Source organism: Pyrgilauda ruficollis, unplaced genomic scaffold (genome assembly GCF_017590135.1).
Source record: "Pyrgilauda ruficollis isolate IOZ18807 unplaced genomic scaffold, ASM1759013v1 scaffold70, whole genome shotgun sequence".
Classification (NCBI taxonomy): domain Eukaryota; kingdom Metazoa; phylum Chordata; class Aves; order Passeriformes; family Passeridae; genus Pyrgilauda; species Pyrgilauda ruficollis.
In genome coordinates, this window is record NW_024528822.1 from 3043327 (window position 1) to 3064752 (window position 21426).

General features: G+C 38.3%; 1 protein-coding gene across 1 annotated transcript in view; it reads right to left on the bottom strand.

Annotated features, from left to right (window-relative positions):
* The window catches only part of DISC1 (DISC1 scaffold protein), a 132965-nt gene that overhangs the window by 12839 nt on the left and 98700 nt on the right, over positions 1-21426 (bottom strand). Inside the window, 2 exon segments of the mRNA XM_041485507.1 lie at positions 5919-5963; positions 10998-11241. Coding sequence (XP_041341441.1) covers positions 5919-5963; positions 10998-11241 — 289 coding nt within the window.

Here is a 21426-nt window from a genome sequence, read left to right on the forward strand (position 1 = left end):
AAATCTGAGAGTGTAAAAGTCAAATCAAACTTGTTTAGCTCTTTAAACACTTGAAATTTAATCGTAACTAAATGGCTATGGTTGCACTTCAGAGTAACCAAAATAGCTCTGTAAGATTGAGGTTATATTTAATTAGTATTCAAATCCTAATAATGCAGCTTAATTTCTCTTTATTACAGCCATAATAGTGTATGAATGAAGCATTTCTGTACCTACATAACCCAGCTGCCTTTTTAGTTGAAATGAGAAGTTCCTCCAATGCCTTAGACAAGCATCAACTCCCAGGTATTTACTTGCAGGTATCATGTGAAAAATGCAGGAAAACCATCATATAAATTATTATTTTCCAGAATTTATATAAATAAATGAATAAATATGAAAACAGAAATGGAAGAAGCATACAGTGCTCTCAAAAATACACAACAATAATTCCAAATATTCAACAAATTCCATAGCTTCTGCCTCCAGGCCCTCATTTTAAAAAGGTTTGATAGTCCAGAGAAATAGATAGAAAAGATTTCTCTTCTTTTCCTGCCTGGTAACATCATTGGTAGTATTTTTCTTTGACATTTGTCCATGTAGGCAGGAAAACCCGTCAGTGATACACAAACTATTCAGAACAGCTCATGGTTTTAAAGTGGCATTTTACACTGATCAACAATATCTCAGAGAGGAAAGTGGACTCTGCCTCAAGCTCAACTTCAACTTATTCATAAAATACAACTCATCCAAGTTTGTAGGTTATGTCAATACTACAAGATGCTGTAAGTCTGCAGACTTTGGTTATTTTTGCTCTAACGGCATTTTTAAGAAGCAGCTGGGAGAGATTGCAGGAGAGAGGTGAAATGCAATATTGTTTTATGGATTTTTCTCTGAACAGGGAATGTAGCTGGCTCGGATTTTCTTTTCCCTCTAAATCTTTAAGCAGGTGAAAACAGCACAAATATGGGTGTGATTTACTTTTTAAGGTGAAATTCTTCTAGCTTCTCAGATAAACTAGAAATTCTCATTCTTTCCCAAAGATGTGAAAGTCTGATGCAAGAAATGGTAAAAACAGACAACATTCCAGCTGATGCACTGCTGGAACATCAGCATATTGCATCAAAAGCAGAGGCAATGGTTTCCACTTTCATCTTCTGTGTTTTATTTTATCCTTTTACAAGAAATTACAGCCACTTATGAGCAACAGCTCCTCGACAGCATTACTTGAGGAAAATGTTAGATCAGCTTTTCCAGTGCAAACACCTTCTATGCTATTCCATCTAGTTTAGCAATTTTATATAGAAGAATTGGCATATAGAGTCTATATTAGAGTCTTTAGTGGTTGTGCTGAGAAGGAGGATTCCCAGATATACCCTTAAAATTCATTCTTCCTATAGACAAACTTTTGTAAAAGGGCATTGTCTTACTTTTAAGCAGCAGCATCATAATCCAAATAAAATAGAAGCTTTAGAGCACCTTCTGCAGAGTCAAAGCCAGATTTCTTTCACTTGCACTAAACATCCTCAACCATATAATAGTTAAAATAACTCAAAGTAGCGTAAATAACAACTACAAAAAGTTGTCCTTGCAGGCAGATTATTGCACAAGGTTTAGAACAGTGATCTACAGCTGACAGAAGTGCTGCATGTTTTCCCTTGACCCTTGCAGAAGTTAATGGCAATTGTCAGCACTTGAAACTCCAGAATGTTAGGCCATGACGTTATCTTAAATAATTACTAGAAACAAAATGCAACCATTTATATTCGCCCTGCTTGAGCAGATGTTTCAGCCTCATGCAGGCTAAGTGCACATGCCCTGAGATAAATGAGCTGCATGGCCATGAGGTGACCACAGTGCAGGGGAGGAACAAACAAAAGAATTTGTTCCTCCTCTGCATCCCAGTTTTACTGACCCATATGCATTGTCATGGGCAGCTGCTGTAGATGAGGAAGGCCACTGAGGAAAATGCATGTTATTGATGACCAACACTAGCATGGCAAGGCTGTCCAGGAAGCAGCCAGGGACCACCAGAGCCTGCTCTGTGACTTGCAGTGTGACCAAGCCTGCTGTGAATGTCCTCAGCTGGTGTCTGCATGCATGGCTCTTAGCAGCTGACATGGGATCTGATGGTTCTGGTTATAGGGTACAGACTGCTCTAGAGCTAAAGTTCCCTTGCAGTGAGCAAGTTTTCTTCCTGCTACAAACGAAAATGGTTACATTCCATTTTACCCTTACATAGCACACAACAATAATTAATAATTCTCCTATATATCATTATGTTTTATGTGGTTGAAGACTTTGACTTTCAACCAGACTAGGATTTCTAAACCTTTTATTTGTATTCCTTTCCTTCTTTTCTTCACCATGTTTCTGTCTTCTGTAGAGGGAGGTGAGGTGTCCAGACTAGAGCCATAGTTCTCTGGAGGCTTTGGCATTCTCAGCTAAGCACAGTAATTATTTCTGTCTTACAACTGACATTCCCAGTAATGAGGCTGCAAGTGACATTTGCCCTTTCTTCCAACACAATGAAGGTAATGAATCCCACTATATTTGCAGTCCACTATAAAGCTAGATTCTTTTTCTGCAGTATTGCCAATTTAGCTGCTATTTACCATCTGTATACATAAATCCAACTCTTTTTCTCCCTCAAATGTAATTTGCACCTGTCTTTCAATATATCCCTTCTTATTGATTTCAGACTATTCTTTCAATCTATCAAGATCATTTGGAACTCTAATCCTAATTGAAATTATGTTGACTGGCATATAAACCACTGGCCTACCTCCTTTTTAAAGGCAAACACAAAGTCTGTCTTTACTCATCCCTTGGGACTTCAAGCTTCCTCTAGGAGTTTTCAAAGGAGCTTGTTAATGGTTTGGAGATTGTTTTTCTTGGCTCCTATGTGCTCAGGAGAAATTTCATCAGTCTAGCCTGACTTGAGTACATCTCATTTGCCTTTGGATATTTTACTCTTGCTGCCTTGTAGTGAATACTAGGAGCACTGCTTAATTGGACATAGCTTATAATCTTTAGAAAGACCAAAAGCACAGAAAATAAGGAAGAAAAAAATTCTGATCTCATTTATTTTCTCTTTCACCTTTCCTTAGAAAGGTGTTTCACCTTTCACCTTTTATGCTTTCTTTCACCTTTCCCTTGGATCCAACTTGCCCCTGAACTCCCTTGCCATTTCACATGTCTTCTGTTTGATGTAGCTTAGTGTGCTCAGGGGTCTTGCTGCTTCACACTTACACTGAGCAGTATCCTTCTAGGCTCATTCTTACAAACACTTTTGTCCTTTCCTTGTCAAAACTTTTGAGCCACTGAAAAACTGCTGACGTAGTCTGTGACTGTGTTTGCACTTTTCTGCACCAAAAGAAGATGGTGCTGGTCTATAAACCTTATGTCTTTTGGACATTACCAAAGAATATCTGCTGATTCCTCCTTCTACAGAGTTTGTCCCACAGAAGCTCTCCTGTTTCTTCCCTGATTTTGTTTAGATGAGCTTTTCTTTCACAGAAGTAGCTATCTAACTTCTCTCAGAAGAGGAATCAAGGTTGTTTCCCAATTACTTTTGCTCTTATCACCTTCCACTTACAGACTGCTCCCTTGTTCCATCAGTGTGGTTATATACATTTAGGAGACTTCAGCACTACAACACACTCCCCACTTTCTCATATGCAACAATTTAGCATAAAGCCTTCCAGCCAGCTGACCTACCTCTTTCCCACCATAACATGCTTTTCCCACACTCCCTTTGCTTGCACTGATCCCTAACCTTTCTCCACATGGGAGTGTTAAATGACTCATCAGAATTACAGTCCGACGTTGGCAACTCTTCCCTTTGTGTATCTCCCATTATAGCTACACAGGAGTGTCCCTGGAAAAGCATCTCTGCAGGAATAGAGTTTTTCACTGCCTTCCAGCACCCTGCTGTGGCCTGACAGCAGTCTTCCTATTCTCATCCCTACTAGACTGAAGATATTCCCTAATTGCAGACTTTCTAAAATGAGAGCACACTACTGCACTGGCTCATTTAATTACACTGGGACAATTCCAGCTCCTGCTGCGGGAGGATGAGGCTATTTACTGACTAACCAATAAAAATTCACAGTGGGTCAGGACTTGGAAAAAGAAACAAAAGTACCGAACTGATTTCCTCTGTCCACACCCTGCTGTGCAAGGAGTCAGTAGAGCTGGGTTTCATTTATGGGTGGTTCCTAGTGTTGTTCATTCCCATCTCTGCTCCCAAGTCACTAAGATGCAACAATCAGGAATGACTTACTGGGTGCTCTCCTGCAGGGAGCGGGGAGACTGACCAGAGCAAATTAGGGGACCAGAGCACCAAAGGTACATTTAGGTAAAATCTTGACATGGTACAGGCTACTGACACTTTCACAGAGCTTTATGGAGAGCTCTCTACAAGTCACCATCAGTCCAGCTGTGGCAGTGTGGTAGTTTGGCTTTCTAGCATATTTCCTTTTCTTGTATTTCTATCGTTGCTTTATATTCTCTTTATGCACTTTCATCCCCCTCTGCCAAAACTTCAAAAGTCTCTCTGCCCCCGAGGACTTTAAGATATTAAGCTCTTGGTGTGCAATTCTGCAGTGGCAGCCCTGTATACCTGTGAACTCTGATGCCCTCAGTATTTTACCCTGATGGCAGTAGGGCTTTGTGCTGCCTTTATCCCATGGGCTTATCTGTCCCTATTTTATGTCATGTGTGGATACAAGCAGACACACAGTTTATCTATAATTCACAAAGTTCACTGATCAGAAAGGCCATTTGCATTTTCTGCAAAGTTCACCTTCATTCTCAAGGCTTCCTCTTTTTATTTATGCTGAACTCACCCACAGCCAAGCAGTCTATCCTAGGCATGCCCTCATGTCACAGTCTCCTTGAACACAAAGTCAACAATCTGAACTTGGTGTTGCAGTTAGATTATCTTTCCTGGATCATTCCAGCTGCTCCACAGTCTTTGGATTCACAGTGGGAATCTGAAGAAATGCCTCAACTGAATAGTTATCCTAAATGTAATATTTATTTATTTAATATTTGCCTGGTTTGGAGCATTTGTCAGTTGTACTTGACAGGAGGCAGGTATGCTGTTATGGAAGGTAAACTGGGGGTTACTTGTCCATGTAATTTATTTGCTGGCTGGACACAATGCTTGGGTACTGAATTTCCTTACTATGAAAGTTGCAGCCCAAGGCATACTGATATACAAATGGACAAGACTGGAACAGTACAGCTCTTAGACCCAGGGTAACCCTCCTTACACATGTATTACCTAAACTCTTAGTTTGTATGTTGTATGTCAACATACATTTTTGTATGTTGACAGGTTTTTCTCATAGGCCATGCATCTCATGTTACTCAATTATCCTAGCTTTCTTAAATACATGCACTAGGTTCTGAGATCTTGTTATTTATGAAAATGGTGTAAAAGTACAAATTCCATTATTTTCGTTTAGATGAAACTCCTATTACTGTGTATTCTGCTGCAGTATGCTTGTATACTTCAAAAATAAATTCAAAGGTCTTTTTAGTGGCACACAAGAAAGCAGGCTAAGCATCATGATTTTGCTCCATTCCTAAGCATCATGACAGTGTTACAGTGGGGCTGCCTAAATATTACTGGTTCTTCTTTTCCCCAGTATGTTCATCCTGTTGTTGGTATGTGTTAAAAATATTAGCCCAGGTTTTAACTATAAGCTCCCTGAAATACTCAGCAATTACGCCATTATCTTCAATGGAAAAAAAAAATAAAAAAAGGAATGGGCCCACTGTGGTTGTGATTGTGCTGCTTTTCCAAGTTCTCACACAAGTGCAATTTCTATGCAAAGGTAACACTGTAAAAACAAGTGTCATTTATTCTAATTGAGACAAAGAAAATGCTCTACAATATCACCACTTTATACTGCCCAGGAAACACTTACCTCAGATAAATGACCCTCTGTTCCAAATGAAATGTCTTCCATAACCTGTTAGAGATAAATTATTAAGTATATAGTAAATACATGCTATATAAACAGTATGATTTTAATGGAACTTATAAAAAACATATAGCACAATAAAAAGTTATGTAAGCTGAAAAATTGCATCAATTTTCTTCACATGCGTGAAAAACTTAAATTGTATTTATGATGGGGCAGTGGCAGCCACCCAATATCTAAAACTATATTTGAATACATTTTATTAAGGCCTGCTTTGGCTTCTCACTTAAAACCCACAAGGAATACAGTCTCTAAAACTGAAAGACTAACTATGGATTGAAACAAACTTTCTATCAAGCTCTTGCAGATCTGTACACCATTCAAGAGCCTACAGGCTTTTTTTTGTTTTTGGTACAAACCCTGTAAACCCTCTCAGGCAGGCAAATGAGGGGCCCAATCAATGTTTCCTATTGCTGACAAATGCTACAGTCAGTTCTTCCTTCACAATTTCCTTCATCTGTGAAATCTATAAGAAATTAGCCAATGTTTCATTGACTGGCTGAGGAGCAAAGAAAATTGATCACTGGAAGAATCATCACCATTGGGAAATCATTAATACTAATCACACATAGTGTTGTTGATAATAAACTGAGCTAGGGATACTGCTTTGGTATGCACACACACACATACATATATAGATATACATAATAAAAGTGCAAAATCTGCCAGAAAATCACAATTGTTACTGGATACTATTCTCAGCAATCAATCTGAAAAAAGGTTTAAATTTCTCTTGCCTGTAATATCAATTTTCTGACGGTATTTTTACTGGTAAATTACACGTAAGCATTAAGCTTACTGAGGTGCTACAATCCCTACCTAAAGAGCCAGCATTTTCAGCAGCAGAGCTCCACTCCAGGCTCAGATGCAGCTGAGGAGCCCTGTGCTGCACAGCTCCACACGCGGCTGTGCACTGAGGATCTGACCGCTGTCTACAAGCCAGCTGCCTCCTGCCACTGACATCCTTTTTTAGCTTGGATCAATACAAGAAATGCGCAAACGCTGACTTTCACTAATGCGTCATGCTGACATTTTAAAATAAGATTAAATTTTAAATTTCCAAATTATTTTCTAAGCTCCACAAATACAGCATTTAATTAAAGCTCAAATGAATACACAGTTTATTTAGCTTTCAAAAGGCTTTGTCCTTTACACATTACACGTTTGCCTCCTGGACCAGAGGCTATCCCAATGCACAGTAATCGGTTACAGTCTTTCTTGGTGCTTGCTAACACTAAATTCTGAAAAATGTTGTATCACATTCTGTGATAACTTCTTTTTAATGGCAGACACCACATTAAATATTATTTTTTGTCCATTTGTTATCACTTAGACCTCAGTAACTTTACAAAATTTAATCACATGAAGGCTTTACAATTATAGAACATTTTCCAAACACCAGAGTGATCTTCAACCAACCCCAAAATATCATCCCAGATGGCCAAACTGAAGTATGCAGAGAAGAGGAAAAAGACAGCTGGCCTTATCCTTATCCCTGTTCTTTACTTCCTTTGTGATGAAAAAGTGAGAAATTAACTACAAACAATTCTGATGGGACAGCTACCAAAAACGCTGACTTAGAGAAGGTAAAACTAGTGAATTTTGGATTTTACCTTGTAACTTTAATCACCTCAATTTTCTTGAAATCTAGTAGGTGTTTCTTTCCTTCATAGTGATTAAGAGGAAGCACTGCACAGCATGCCAGAGAGCAGAAGAAGAAAAAAGGATAGGTCAGAAACTCAAGCCTGCAGGTGCACACATAGCCATGTTCATTAGGTTACTTGCTGCTAGGGAGGTTCCAGCACACACAAATCTCTCAGTTTATTAGTGATCACTGGTGATTTTGCTGTTTTTAAAAGCTTTTAATGAAAGTGTTTGCTTACACATATATTATCAAGAAGCAAAAAAATAAAGCAAGGTATTATAAGGAGTGGAAGAAGCAGGCATTAATGTCTGAAGAGAAATGAAATGGTGCTGTACATTTTAGAAATCACCCAGATTGCATCTAACCATGTAGTAACGATCATTGCAATTTCCACCTCACTCAGTTCAAAAGCATGGAACGTATGTGGGATGAAAACTAAAACCCAACTTAAATTCCTCAGAGACTTAGAAGACAATCAAGCCAAATAGTCAAAAAAGTCAAATTACAATTGAAAAGATGGGACAACCTAATTTCATCAACACAGCAACCAGCTGGAAAGTACACATTTATATGAGAATTCAAGAATCTACATCAAATACATTGGACAAGCTGACTTCCACATGACTGAGGGTAGCAATATTGTCTGCAACTTTGCTCCAGTGTTTTTCTAATGCTATAGCCTAATGAGTTATCTTCAATTGAGCGAAGCACATCTAATTTTAGTAACTCAGAGTGGTTCACAGGATGATTTTTGCTGGCCCCACTTTATTTAGTTTTCACCAAAATATCATTAATGATGTTTCAACAAGCTGAGCTGACAATGCATTTGATTTTCATCCCTAGTTAACAGTCAGTGTTATAAAGGAAGCCTGATTTACTAAATTATTTTGGGATGCCAGTCTACCACATAAAAAAAAAATCAGCAGTGTCTTAAAAAACACAGTTATGAAAACTATAAAATAACTCTTGAGTTAATAAAACTGTGCTCACATGATAGTAAAATAACAAACTTTCAAAGAATTTATGCCTTACATATTTTCTATACCAGAACATGTCATATTTTATGATTTAGTGAGGATATTTAATTAAAAATGATAAATGGTCCCTCTACAAAGCAGTATCTGAGGATCTATGAAAAGGGCTCTTTCATCTATTTTGCTTTTATTATTATTGTTATGTTTCTTACTTAGTTCTCCTTGCTTTCAAAGTAAACCTATAGAGTAAGATACAGTTATATGCAAGAAAACTATTTATAGCACACATCAACAAAACCAATATTCACCTGGCACTAGTGCTTAGCTCTATATGACACAATAAATAACTGGAGAGCTTCATTTGTAGAATTCCACTGTAAAGTAAATCAATCACCTGGGGATGTAATGTACTTTCCAAGGCATAAATGCACATATGTTATTATCAGCCTTTCGTATACTATCTCGAAATAATTAATTCAGTAACCTCTAAGTACAAAGAACACCACTCTTTCCTTCTGCTTCAGTGGCCAATGGTGCTCTCTAGAAACTCCCTCAGGGGGAACAGAGGTTGTGACACAGTTGAACAGAATAGTCATTCCAGAAACGTGGCAAGCACAGCAAGCTACCCCTCTCACAGGGGCACCACAGCCTTGTTAAATAATATGAAACCACGTATTTTGACAAATGTATGCTTTTCTATTAGGTGTCCTCACTTGCTGATAAATGTCTATGAAAAGGTTCCCTGCTAATGGCAAAGAATACATTTTTCCACAGAAGTCATAAATGGCTAAATTGAGAGACTAAGCACCACATCATTTTTTTTTTGCCACAAATATTGAATTATTTTTAAATAAAAAGTCACTACCATGGAGCATTTAAATGCTTCAGAAGTTGTTTGTTTTTCAAGTCCATTTACAAATCAAGACAAATTTTTTCTTGCACTTCACACAACATGTTCAAAACCAGAAGTTAGCATGATTTGTGTCAGTTTTTTTCGTTTGCTTTTATATTCTGCCTTGTGAAGAACTACTAAGAGATGTCAGGGAATAATCTGTTATGGCTCTTCTCTAAAAGTTTAGACACTGCCTGTCACTGCAAATACAGTTTGCTCTTCCATTCAAGACATGAGGAACCATCCCTCAAGGCTCACACATTTCTCCACAACCAGAAGTCATCTCACTTCAGCTGCCCAGCTGCCATTCTTGGATAGCGAGTTTGATTTCCAGGGAAACAATCTGGGCTTGCAGGGGTGAAAGAGGTGATAATCTATAACACAAATATCAGGAGTTCTACAGAGACAGTCACAAAATCTCAAACACTCCAGAGCCTCTAAGCACTTTTGAAAGAGGAGCACAGCTTTCCATAACCAACAGAACTCCTCATATTATTTCAGCAGACTCATAAAAAATATGGTAAGGCAGTGATGCGGGTGAAATCAAAGCCAAGCTGATCATTTCTAATAAAAATGTTCTCTATGTGAAGCCGATCGGTAAACCATTTGCCCTGGAAAAAGACTGCAAGAACTACTGAAGCCCAATATAAAACCAGAATTTTACTCACAAGAGGAGATTTTACAGTCAGGTATGGGTCTGCTTTTCACTAAAACTCAGCCAGTATAAATGCAAAATTAGGCATCAGATTTCAGAGCAATGCACAGTTCAATGGCTCTTACTATCAGATGCAATTAAGCATAATTTAATTTTTTTCAACTTAATTCCATGGTAATAAAACTTACAACTGCTGTTGGAGGGTCTTTTTGTCACAGTGGTGCTGTTGGGTGATGAAGCTTTTTTAACAGCTTGTTGACATAGGCAGTACAGTTAAAAGACTACTAGATAATGGTTGTTTTTTCAAGCAGGGATAGCATTCCAGATCAAAACATGAAAACATAAAAGAAATTTGTCAAACCTTCTAAGCTTTATGATTTTTTTCCTCATAATTGTTTAATAACAGTTGGATGCTGTAAGCCTATTAGCATCTATTAGCTCAGAAGTCTTTGACCATTTCACTAAGGGAAGAAAAATAATTCTCTCTCCATATCAGCTAACAATGATCCAGGCCAACAAGCCAGCAGAACCAGCTCAGAATGAAACTCGTCAGTGAGATGGGGAACAATTGATAATTTTGGTCAAATACTTAATAGTTTTTCCTTTAAATCCTGATGTACATTGTGTATTCATTGCCTGAATAATTTCTGCATTTTAAAAAGACATGGTAAAAGGGAAAAGGGTTGAGGGACTTCTGAGAAGCTAATAAGCTATTTTATTCATGTCCCAGATTGAAAGCCAGATGTTAAGTTCATACTTAACCTGCCCTGCTGACCCATCACAAAGATTCAACTCCTCCTCTCAACAGGAAAGCCAGCAGTATCCCTTAAATGCAGCTGCAGACTATTCCAGATACCTCTTTCAGCTCCCTGTGTTTGGGGCAGGAAACAGCACCCCACTCTGTGCCCTTTAGAAAGTGACCTTCTTTTCTTTTTTCAGAATCAGGTGGGGCATCAGCAGTCATCTCCATCTCATCCATTTGGTTCTCTTCTTCCTCAGAAACACAGCAACTGGTTTCTTTCAGCTGAAACCCTCGGATCAACAGCTGACAGGCCTCCAAGTCAGCTTCCCACACTCTTTGGAGCAGCTGGCTCCCACAGCTGAAATAAAAGCCAAAAGAAAATAAAACTGCAGTTCAGGGAGAATAGTTGCTATTTAAAGTAACACTTGCAGTAACTGCTTATTATAGACAGAAAAGTAGAAAAAACCAAAAAACCTAACAGGACCTCAAATACTCCCACAGAGATAACATTGCTGTATCAAACTGAAAAGCAGGAAAATTATTGCCCTATTACAAAGTGGATGATAGAAAAACCTCCTTGGGTTAAGATGTTGCTTCAAACTGTACAGCAAACACTGGCTACATGAGACTTCCTTCTGTTCTTCAGACACAGGTTCAGGGGCTTTGCCATCATAAGCAGGTCTTCTTTCACAATATCACATACACAGCCTGTCATCCCACACCCACGTGGCTTTCCTGAGTTTGACACAGAAGATCATGTGTGATGTTCATTAAATCAGGTCCAATTTTTGGAAAATAGGTACACTAAATTTCTTATTAGACTAAAATGGGCTTACTTCAGCACTGGTGAATCAGGTTAGACTAAACCACAATGGTCACCTTTTTTTGGGTTTTATACTTTTGAGTGTTGTCATTATCTCTTACTAATGTGCTTTGGTTTCCTTCTACTTTGTTATGCCACCAAAACAAAACCAGAATTCAAAATACAAAGCCTCTATAAACTTTTCATCCATTAGTCATCTCTCAAACATGTAGATTACAAATAATGCTCCTGAGATCCATCCAGAAGTTATTTCCACCTCAAAAAAATGGGAATTTTAAGTGTAGATAGATTCTGAGAAGTGAATACTAACATCACACTGTTTGTAAATGACGTGGTCACATCTCCATTTGACACATGTTGTCTCTAAGGAACCAAATGAGTAGGTTGCTTGCTAAAATATAGTAGATCAGTGTCAGAGCCTGGGATGGGACTGAGAAGTCCTATGGTAATACACCATACACTTCCAGACAGATTTCAATGCTAATAACTGCAATATTTTTTTCACTGTTCTTTTTCAAATTATATAATTTACTATATAAATACTATATTGTGAGAAATTATAAGTGACTTAAAAGAAGAAAAATAACCATTTGATTTTAACTTTTCTGATAAACTAAATACCAGCTTATCTTTTATCCCAAACAAAGGAAAAAGAAGCTGCACTTCTCACGAGTTCATTAAACTAACACAAGTATGTTTTTAACTCCACAAATTCTACAAGATGCCAAGCTGTAAAAATCACACAGCAATATACTGAGACTGAGAGCAAAATCAGGCTTCAGAAGCTGAGCTATTTGATTTGTGCTTAAGAGTCAGTATATATGTTTATTGAAGGCATAATGCAGCAAGGGGTCCACAAATTGGTCTCCCCCAAGGAGTTCAAAGTATCACTAATTAGAAAGGGGGAAATGCTTCACTGGATTACATGTCTGTGTTCTATCCAGGTAGCATTTCACTTACCAAGCCAGAAAAATAAAATAACCCCTGCTGTTTCCCGACTTGTCAATCACATTATCATAGTTACACAGTCAAAACATTTTCCTGCAGACATACATAAGCCCATTTACTTGCTTTTTGCAAATGTTTGTTTGCATCTATATATAGCTTATTATTAAAGGGAAAAAAAACACTCTAGAGAGCTAAATCAGAATTTCTAAATGATAAATTGTTTTGGCTATTTAATTTAATGGAGGGCTTTACTGACAAAATTAGGGCAGAGATGGTGACGTATGCAGGATGTCACAGTGGGGAAGGTGAACAGCGTGTGTAACAATACAGCATAATGGTGCCTGGGCTGCTGTTATTTGGCCCTGACTCAGCGCATTGGTCAATGTGGTTTTGTCTGTGTCTAACTTTTAAATGCATTTTAATAATCAGCAGTTACTGAATCTACCGCTAACAGATGGCTTTTATTTGAAGGCCATCATTGTTTTATCATGGTATTTGTAAAACTGTGATACATCTTGAACTAAGATGCTAAGATGTTATGCTGAATTTTTCAACCAAAATCAGAGAATGCAGGTACACTTAGACACTCTGGACAGATCTAAGCCAAACATATCAAGGCTCCACCTTTTAGTCTGTATTTTGGAATTCAGTGCCTTGAAGCATTTTTCAAACACACTTTTGGAATGAAAATTACTTTAAAGCTGCAAATAGCTAATACAGAGACACATCCAAATGATTATTATTATGTTGTCCCCAGCATGCAAAAAACTTTAGCATTTACATCAGGTGTTAAAAATTAAACTGAATTGAATTTCAGAGTTTGGTTTATTCATTTTCAATCCACACTAAAAGTGCATTTGCAGTCTCCATGAAGCCTCCATGGCTGGCTGTACAGAACACAGTGAGATTTTTCAGGTATGAAACATTTCAAAATGATGGATCGTGTCTGGATGAGATTTTACATTATTCCTATACTTATAAATATTTCATGATGTATCAACACCTCTAGGTGTTATATGCCTGCCTGTATATTACTATCAAAGTGGCATATGTGGCAAGTTCAATGAAGGTGTCTGGAACAATCTGCTGGAATCCACAACAAATCACAATCCATCAAGCATTTACATAGACCCAGTGACACAAAGCATACCTTAATCACCTGCTGATTCTGAACTGCCAAGAGTCAGAGTGCCAGGCTTTGTACAAACACCAAACACATTAGAATGATGGCCTTTTCCTCAAAGCAACTTTTCTCTTTCAAACCATCAGCAAGAGCTAGGATACAGATGAGCATGTTCAAAGAAAGACAGTGGACTGGACATGGCATGTTAGTTACAGTACTGCAGTTTCATTAGTTACACGAGTAACTAATTAACCTAAGTGGTGCCAAGAACACTGAGGCATCACAGTGAACGAGCATTTCAAGGATTTGTGGGAGGGTAATGAAACATGCCATTAGATGACCAAGATTCTTCCCAAAAGAATCATGTAAGGTAAGAGATGCTAGTATAAGAATACAAGGGACAAGTGATTGTCACCAATGTGGCTTAACATCTACAGAGGAAAGTCTGTCTTCTCATGTTAAAAAAAAAAAAAAAAAAAAAAAAAAAAAAAAAAAAACTGAGTAGGGAGTTAAAGACTCTGAGTAGCCCTGACACTGGAAGGTAGTAGTTGGTGTTGATGAGACAGAACAGGACTCAATGGAGAAAAACAAAGTGAAATGGAAAAAAAGACAGAAGTGTTCATTTTGAATGAATGAGAGTAGGACAAGACTGCTTTTGTCAAGTCACAGCCAGGGAAATTGATGATGAAGTAAGTGAGATGCAAGTCTCTACATGAGTAATTTTTCAGCTGCATGAATAGCTGGGACAGGTTTTACCTCAAGGATACTGTGAAGAAAGAATCTACAAGAGCAGACCTAAGCTGACTTGAAGAATGGCTGAGACACCCACAGCAACACAAAAGGACGCAGCAGACAGAATTCTGCATCAGGTTAAGTTGATGATGATGAAAGGGCTGTCAGAGAAACAGGGCTGTTTATGGGCAGGAGGAAATGGATGTGGAACACAGGGGCTTATCCTTGAGTTCTCTTCATAAAGTGGCAATTGACACTGTAATTGCAGTTGCCTTTACTAAGGCTCAAGCAGTTTTATAGAAAACATGAGCAAGGTAAAAGGGTAAAAGTAAACTAGAGGATATCTCTCCTCTACTTGTGATGCTGGCTGAAATTTATGTCAAGAGACATAATCACCAAGGGTTCTCTCTCTTTTGAGCTCCAAAGAACATTGCTCTTCTGCCTTTTGACAAGATTCTGGGAGGTATCTGTGGGGGCTCTCTATGGCTCTCAGCACAACATTATTCTAAAGCTATTTATAGTGCTAACTGGAACTACAAGAACATGACTTTTCTTTATTGAGGGCTCTGCATACATACAAAAGGCACATTCAGTTCCTGAACATTGTAGTCTAAATGAAAACATGCCTGTGTAAAAATAGTAAAAAGATTTTATATTAAACTCAAAAAAAAAAAAACCAGACCCAAAACAAAACCACAAAACCAAAACCACAAAACCAAAACAAAACAAAGTTCTGCAAAACCTCCTCAAAAGTATATTGGAATCAACACAGGAAGATGTCACTGATTCTAAATCTCACCATCTATAGTCTTCAGGAATGCCCCTTGGTGAGTGAATTGTTACAAGTGGTTTATAACACCCTGAGGTCAACATGGTGTTGTTGCTTATTTCAAGGGAAATCCCTATAAGAACCCTCACAATGAAGGCCAAGAGAGTGAGACTGAAGCTAAAAGGTTACACAGCAAGACAACTACTGAGAAATGGCATAATTTAAATGTAACTTAGGAGGTGAGATCAACCATCACTGAGATATTCTAGATTACTTCCTTTTAATAGGTGAGCCACATTAAGGTACATTTTCAGGAAACCATGTACTTACCTTCTCCCAGTACCTGGCACATATTTTAACTTTGCATTCACTGATCCTTAAATCAGTTTTCTCTGACAAAAAAAGTAAACAAAATGCAACAAAAATAGTCTGGCAGAAACAACAGGGATTTTCATTATGACAATTAAAATTATTGAGGCTTTCATAAAATGGCACTGTGAATCAAAAGACTTTATTCAATATCACCATTCTTTACTGAACCATTGTACAAACTAGGGAAAGTTTTCCTATATTTTGGTCACTTGCTTCTATTTCTATTTTGCACCACAGGGGAGGAATGAGCTCCTCTCACTCAACATTTAGCTATGACTTTTTTTCCTTTTCTGAAGGCAAATAGCCATGCAGTGAACAAAGGAGGTAAGCAAAAGAAAGTATCTTCTAATGATATTTAGAGGATAAAAGGCAAGGTATTGTTTCACTCTTAACAGAGCCTCACCTTTTTATTTGATTCATCATATTTATTCACAGTCATGTGTTAATAATTCTTCTTATATTTAACAAGTATTTACTATTCCAGAAATATGCTTTACTTCTCTTTTTCATTAATTTTTTTTTTAAAAAGAACTCCAGTCTGATCAGTTACTGTTCTTTAACCTTGGCTGTTACATTTTAAGATGCTGACAGCCAACCTGTGGAACAAACCACGGACTACAATGTGCCAGTCAGTGACCCACATGATGCTCCAGGGGGAAGGAGGCACATAATCCTGTTTTCCCCACCTGACTGGTGTGCAACAGCAGACTGATAACGGAGAAACTACAAAGAAAATGTGGACTCCACCCAAACCGCAAAACTTTTGTTTCCCCTTGGCCTGCACACTAGAAAGTCACCTTCCCTAAACATCTGAAATCAAAACTCTTTTATCCTCCCCTTCTTGCAAGTCTCCCTAATCCTATAAACACCTTCAACATAACCTCAATTTCACAATTCAATTCCATGCATTGTGTCTCTCTTTCCCATTCTCCTCAGGAGCCAAAAAATCTCATGAAATAACTTCATATGGTTCCAATCATGTGGTTGTCTCCCAGTGTGGGAGACATCTTTTCTACTCCTTTATTTTAAAACTCACTGATAACACTTGTTTGCTGCTCAGCACTATTGTCACATTTTTCCATGTGAAAACAAGACTCACTCCCAGAAGGAGACTCCACATATTCCCTTGTCAGACAACAACCTTCTCTACCTTGGAGACTAGCTAAAACTCACAGACAAAGTCTGAAGCTGGTATTGCTTTTCCCTGGCACAAGCAACAGCAACTTGCTTCTCTGACCTTGCTCTCTCCTTTATAAAAAATAAAATAATATCTACAAAACAGCAATTATCTCTCCCTCTTTAAATGTGATGTTTCACTCACTAGACAATATTCTGGACCAGAACCACAGAAGCTCAAGAAAGCAATCCTCACAATCCCCATCTAATGTTTAGACTTTTACATCTTCAACACCTGAAAAATTTGCCCTGGGCTGACACTTCTAATATCTACACTTCATAGCCACAGTCAAGTTCTCTGCACATCAGTCCTACTCAAAAGACATTCAGTGCACCCAGACAGAACATGACAATGCAGCACAGAGGTGTGGACATCACTTTCATGCAGCTGAAGAATGGGTGCTGGCAGTGGCTCTACTTTCTACAGCATCCCAGGAGCCAGGCAAATATGCAGGAAGGGACAGATTTGAGGGAAAAGATGAGCAGAGCCTCCAAATCAGCCCTTAATGGGGTGGCTATGGCACCCACGTCTCCTCAGGACAGAGTAAATCTGGAGGTGCAGTAGACAGAGTACCTGGAGCCAGATGCCAGATATGCTGTATCCTTGTTGAGTGATCTAACCTCTACAATACTGCCCATCACAGTCTTAAATTGTGTTGGGATTAGGAGCTCTCACTTCTTGGCTTGGTGAGCAAAAAGAAGAGCAACAGTTTAGTGCCCTCCTTGTTCACAAATTTCAGACACGTCTTAGTGGAGAACCCCAAATACATTCAGACACCTTCTCATCTGAGATATTTAACACTGGAGATGCCCCATGCCACATACAAAAAAACACTTAGAGAATGGAACTAAAACGTAACATTACGTTGGAAGGAAAAATGCCATGCTGGAAGGCAACCATGCAAACACTGCACAGCCTTCTTCAGACAGCTACTGCCTGTTGCATTCTCCTTGCTTCCTTCACATCTCTGCTTGTCCATATCTGAACTTCCACTCCAGGAACAGTGTATTTCTGCGGGTCTGAGAGCAGGGACAACAGGTTTTATACTCCTTTCAGTTAAAAAACTTAACCCTGATCTTCACTGCCTCTTATTTTCTCCCTCTCTCTGTCCTGTTACCTAGAAGGTAACACTGCCATTCTATTACTTGGGGTAGCTCCAGGTAATGTCTTTAGACAAAGACATTTTGTATATATTCATAATGAGGCTATACCACCCATTCTATAAATTGCTTAATTAAGGAAAAAAGGTGAATATTCTATTTTGATGGATTCTAAGATTTCTAAGGAATCTTCTCAGACCTCACAAAGCTATAAACTTGAACTGCCTTCAAATTACTTTAAAAATTCCTTTCCATGCAGAATTTTTCATATAAAGAAGCTAATAGCAACAAATAAGAAATAATATTAATGTAAAAATACATGGCCCCTCACAGTTATCTCAGTAAACAAAACAAAACAAAAAAAAGAATAAATAAATATTTGCCAATGTTTACTGCCAAATGTGTTTAAAAAATTAGGCTTATCAACTACACTCATAATCCACAATTTTTTCCACTCAGTAAAACTACTGCATTGAGGATACCAAAAGATTAACACTGAAATCTAAAACCAGTCTGCTAAAAATTGACATATTTTCTAAAAAACCCCTATCCTAATACGGCAACTTCAGGACAGAACTACCACCTTGCATTTCATGTGAAATGTACACACTATGTGTCTGTTTTTTCTTTCCCAAAAGGCCTGTTAAAAACAATATATCTGGTGCTTAAAACCATCAATAGACATTTGATTAGTGATATTAAAAAACAAGATACCACACAATATCAAACAATACTTCCGTCATTTTGTCTTCAATCCTCCAGCCATTTATTTTACCTGGTGCAGAACTTTAATCACAGGCTGTCATCTTTTTACCAATATTCAATGTCACTGTGTTATACTTAAATTATCTCCACTGGAAACACAAAATGATAGACTGCTGCAGCTGATGGTTTTCACATTGATTGTTAACACAGGATGGATGCAGGAATGGGACCAACACACTGAATGCAGGAAATTCAGTAATTTACAAGGAAAGAAGGAAGGCATCTTGTTGAGAGCATTTATAATTCAATTGTGTCCCTATATTCACTTTGCAGTTTATTTCTACTATATTACCCAATCTATAATGTAAAGAACTTACTACATGCTTTCAGGGCTATTTATTTCTCTTTAAAAAAATAAATGGTCCTCTGCCTTTACCTCCACTGAAACATCTATTACAAATAACCTATTCTAAGACTATAAAACTTAACTTTGATAGATGAGGAGAAAGCTACCAGGGAATTCTTCTTATTCAGTAGTTCACATGAAGTCAGCTTCTCAACCCTAGTTTATCATTCACCTTATTCACAATCTGGTAAAACACCCTCGAGTTTGGTAGTAACTTTGACAATTCAGTCTATATCCTGCTTGCCTTTGGCTCTTGCAATAACAGCAAAGCCCCACAATGCCATTAATTTTGGCTGGATAGGAATTGCTGGAATGAGATATTTTTTCTGCACTATTTAATATTTGATCCCAAATTAGATTTAAAGGAGAGGCATGAATTAGGCCCCAATTTTGAAAAACATGCATCTCAGTATCTACATATCCATCTAAGCTCTTTTCAGCTCAGCTCCTACAAAGGCCTCAATACTTTCTTGAGCTTGAACCCAACAAAGCACCCGACTTCTAGTGACCTCCTCTAAAACGGAAGTCATTCAGTGGCTTTCACAGTCACAACCAGTTCTAATCCAAGAGAATACATTTGTTTCTAAAAGTATGCCACAGGAAGAAAGCACAGCATTTGCATTGAGGCCACATTCTCAGCTGCCATAAATCCACACTGCCGCAATAGCAGCAATGGCTATTTATACCAAGAGAAGAATGCGTTCTTATTTCAAAGCAATTAGAATAATGAGCCTGATCTCTTATTGCTTATTACATTCTCTGACCACAGTGCTAAGAAGCACATAGAAGGAATTCACAATTCTCCTATTATTTTTATTCACCTCTGTTCTCTGATATAAAAGAGTTTAAAATACACTTCTCTCTCTGAAAGCATGAGAGATTTAGACTTTCATTGTCACGGGAATTTGGGGATGTAAATTATCCTGTGTATCACTGACCAAATAGGAATTGAGCATACATAATGATCAAAAACAGGGCAAAGAAATAACCTTTTAGAAGAGGTACAATTGGGAGAGATTATATATTGTCATCACAGAGGAATGTACCTTGAAATTCAGCTTTTGTAACCAGGAAGACACACCTGGAAAAACTAGAGTGTTGGCCAAATACCGATGTCAACAGCCACGTGCTTAGGGAGTTCCTCTCAAACATCCAAGGGCACCATATGGCCTGCAGTCATATAGGTTCAGGAGCCAAATCCTGTTCTGGATCAAAAAGAGTAAGACACAAAAGGGCAAGGTCTGCAGATCCTCCCTGGCTGGACCCTGCTAGCTACAAAAACCTTGCACTGCCGCTGACAGAACACTTAGAATTCTGGGCTATGCATTGTCCCCCCAGACTAGCACGGTACACTCCCAGTAGCAAGTACATTAACCAATGAAAACTTCCAAATGCTAGTAGGAAAGACTGTCCCAGCTGCATGCAAAATAGAGTTATCCTACATCTTCATACTCCTGCTATGAAGACGGCAATACTTTATCTTCTACTTGTTTAATTATCACTGTTTCTATCTAACTGGCCAGCCAGGGCTTTGTGCAAAGTATCATCCAAAGACAGAACAGGAGGATTTAGCAGCACTGCTGAACCGCAGGCAGATGGTGTCAGGCATCCATCCTCATCTTCCTTGACTGCTCCACACCTATTACTTCTGTTGATGACAATCCCACTCAAGACAGATGACAAAGCCTCTGTAATTGCACAAAGTGGTTTCAAATCTTGTCTTCAGGGATGTATTGGAAAATAGTAGCAGTAGGAAAATACACATCCACCTCCCAACACTTCTCTTGCCAAGTTCAGAAGGGAGCGGCTCTTTTCACAACATGTATTCACTTATGTGCAGCCACCAAGAGCACCTGGTAAGAGAGCAAAAGCTTAATGCCACGGACCCAGAGGTGACAAACAGCTTTGCTATCCCTCCCTCACAGTCATAACTTCACAGCTAAGATGGGTTGAAGTTTGCATGAAATCAGCTCACAGAGAAGTCAATAGCAGGGCAGAGCTGGGCAAAGCACAGGTGACGCTGAAGGGCAAAGAGAAGCACTTTGAAGTGTTTACAAAGTTTTCTTAGTAAGACTGGGAAAAATCCCATAAAATTACTGGAAACAGTCCTCTGTGTAAAGGGGTATTTTTAATCAATTTTTCAAACTTAGTCTCTAGTTTTCAGACTGCCTCTCACCTAACACTACTATATTCTGCTGCATGTTCCCTTGTTATTTGAAGGGAATGATGAAACCACTGTCCTTTAGGTTGACAGAGTGTCCAAATTTAACTCCTCAGCAGCCACAGCACACTGCAAATACATCCTCATATAGTTGATCTTGGATCTCATTTTCAAACTCCCTCTGAAAATTCCAGGATGATGTCAGTGGCTGAACAATCTTTGTGAAG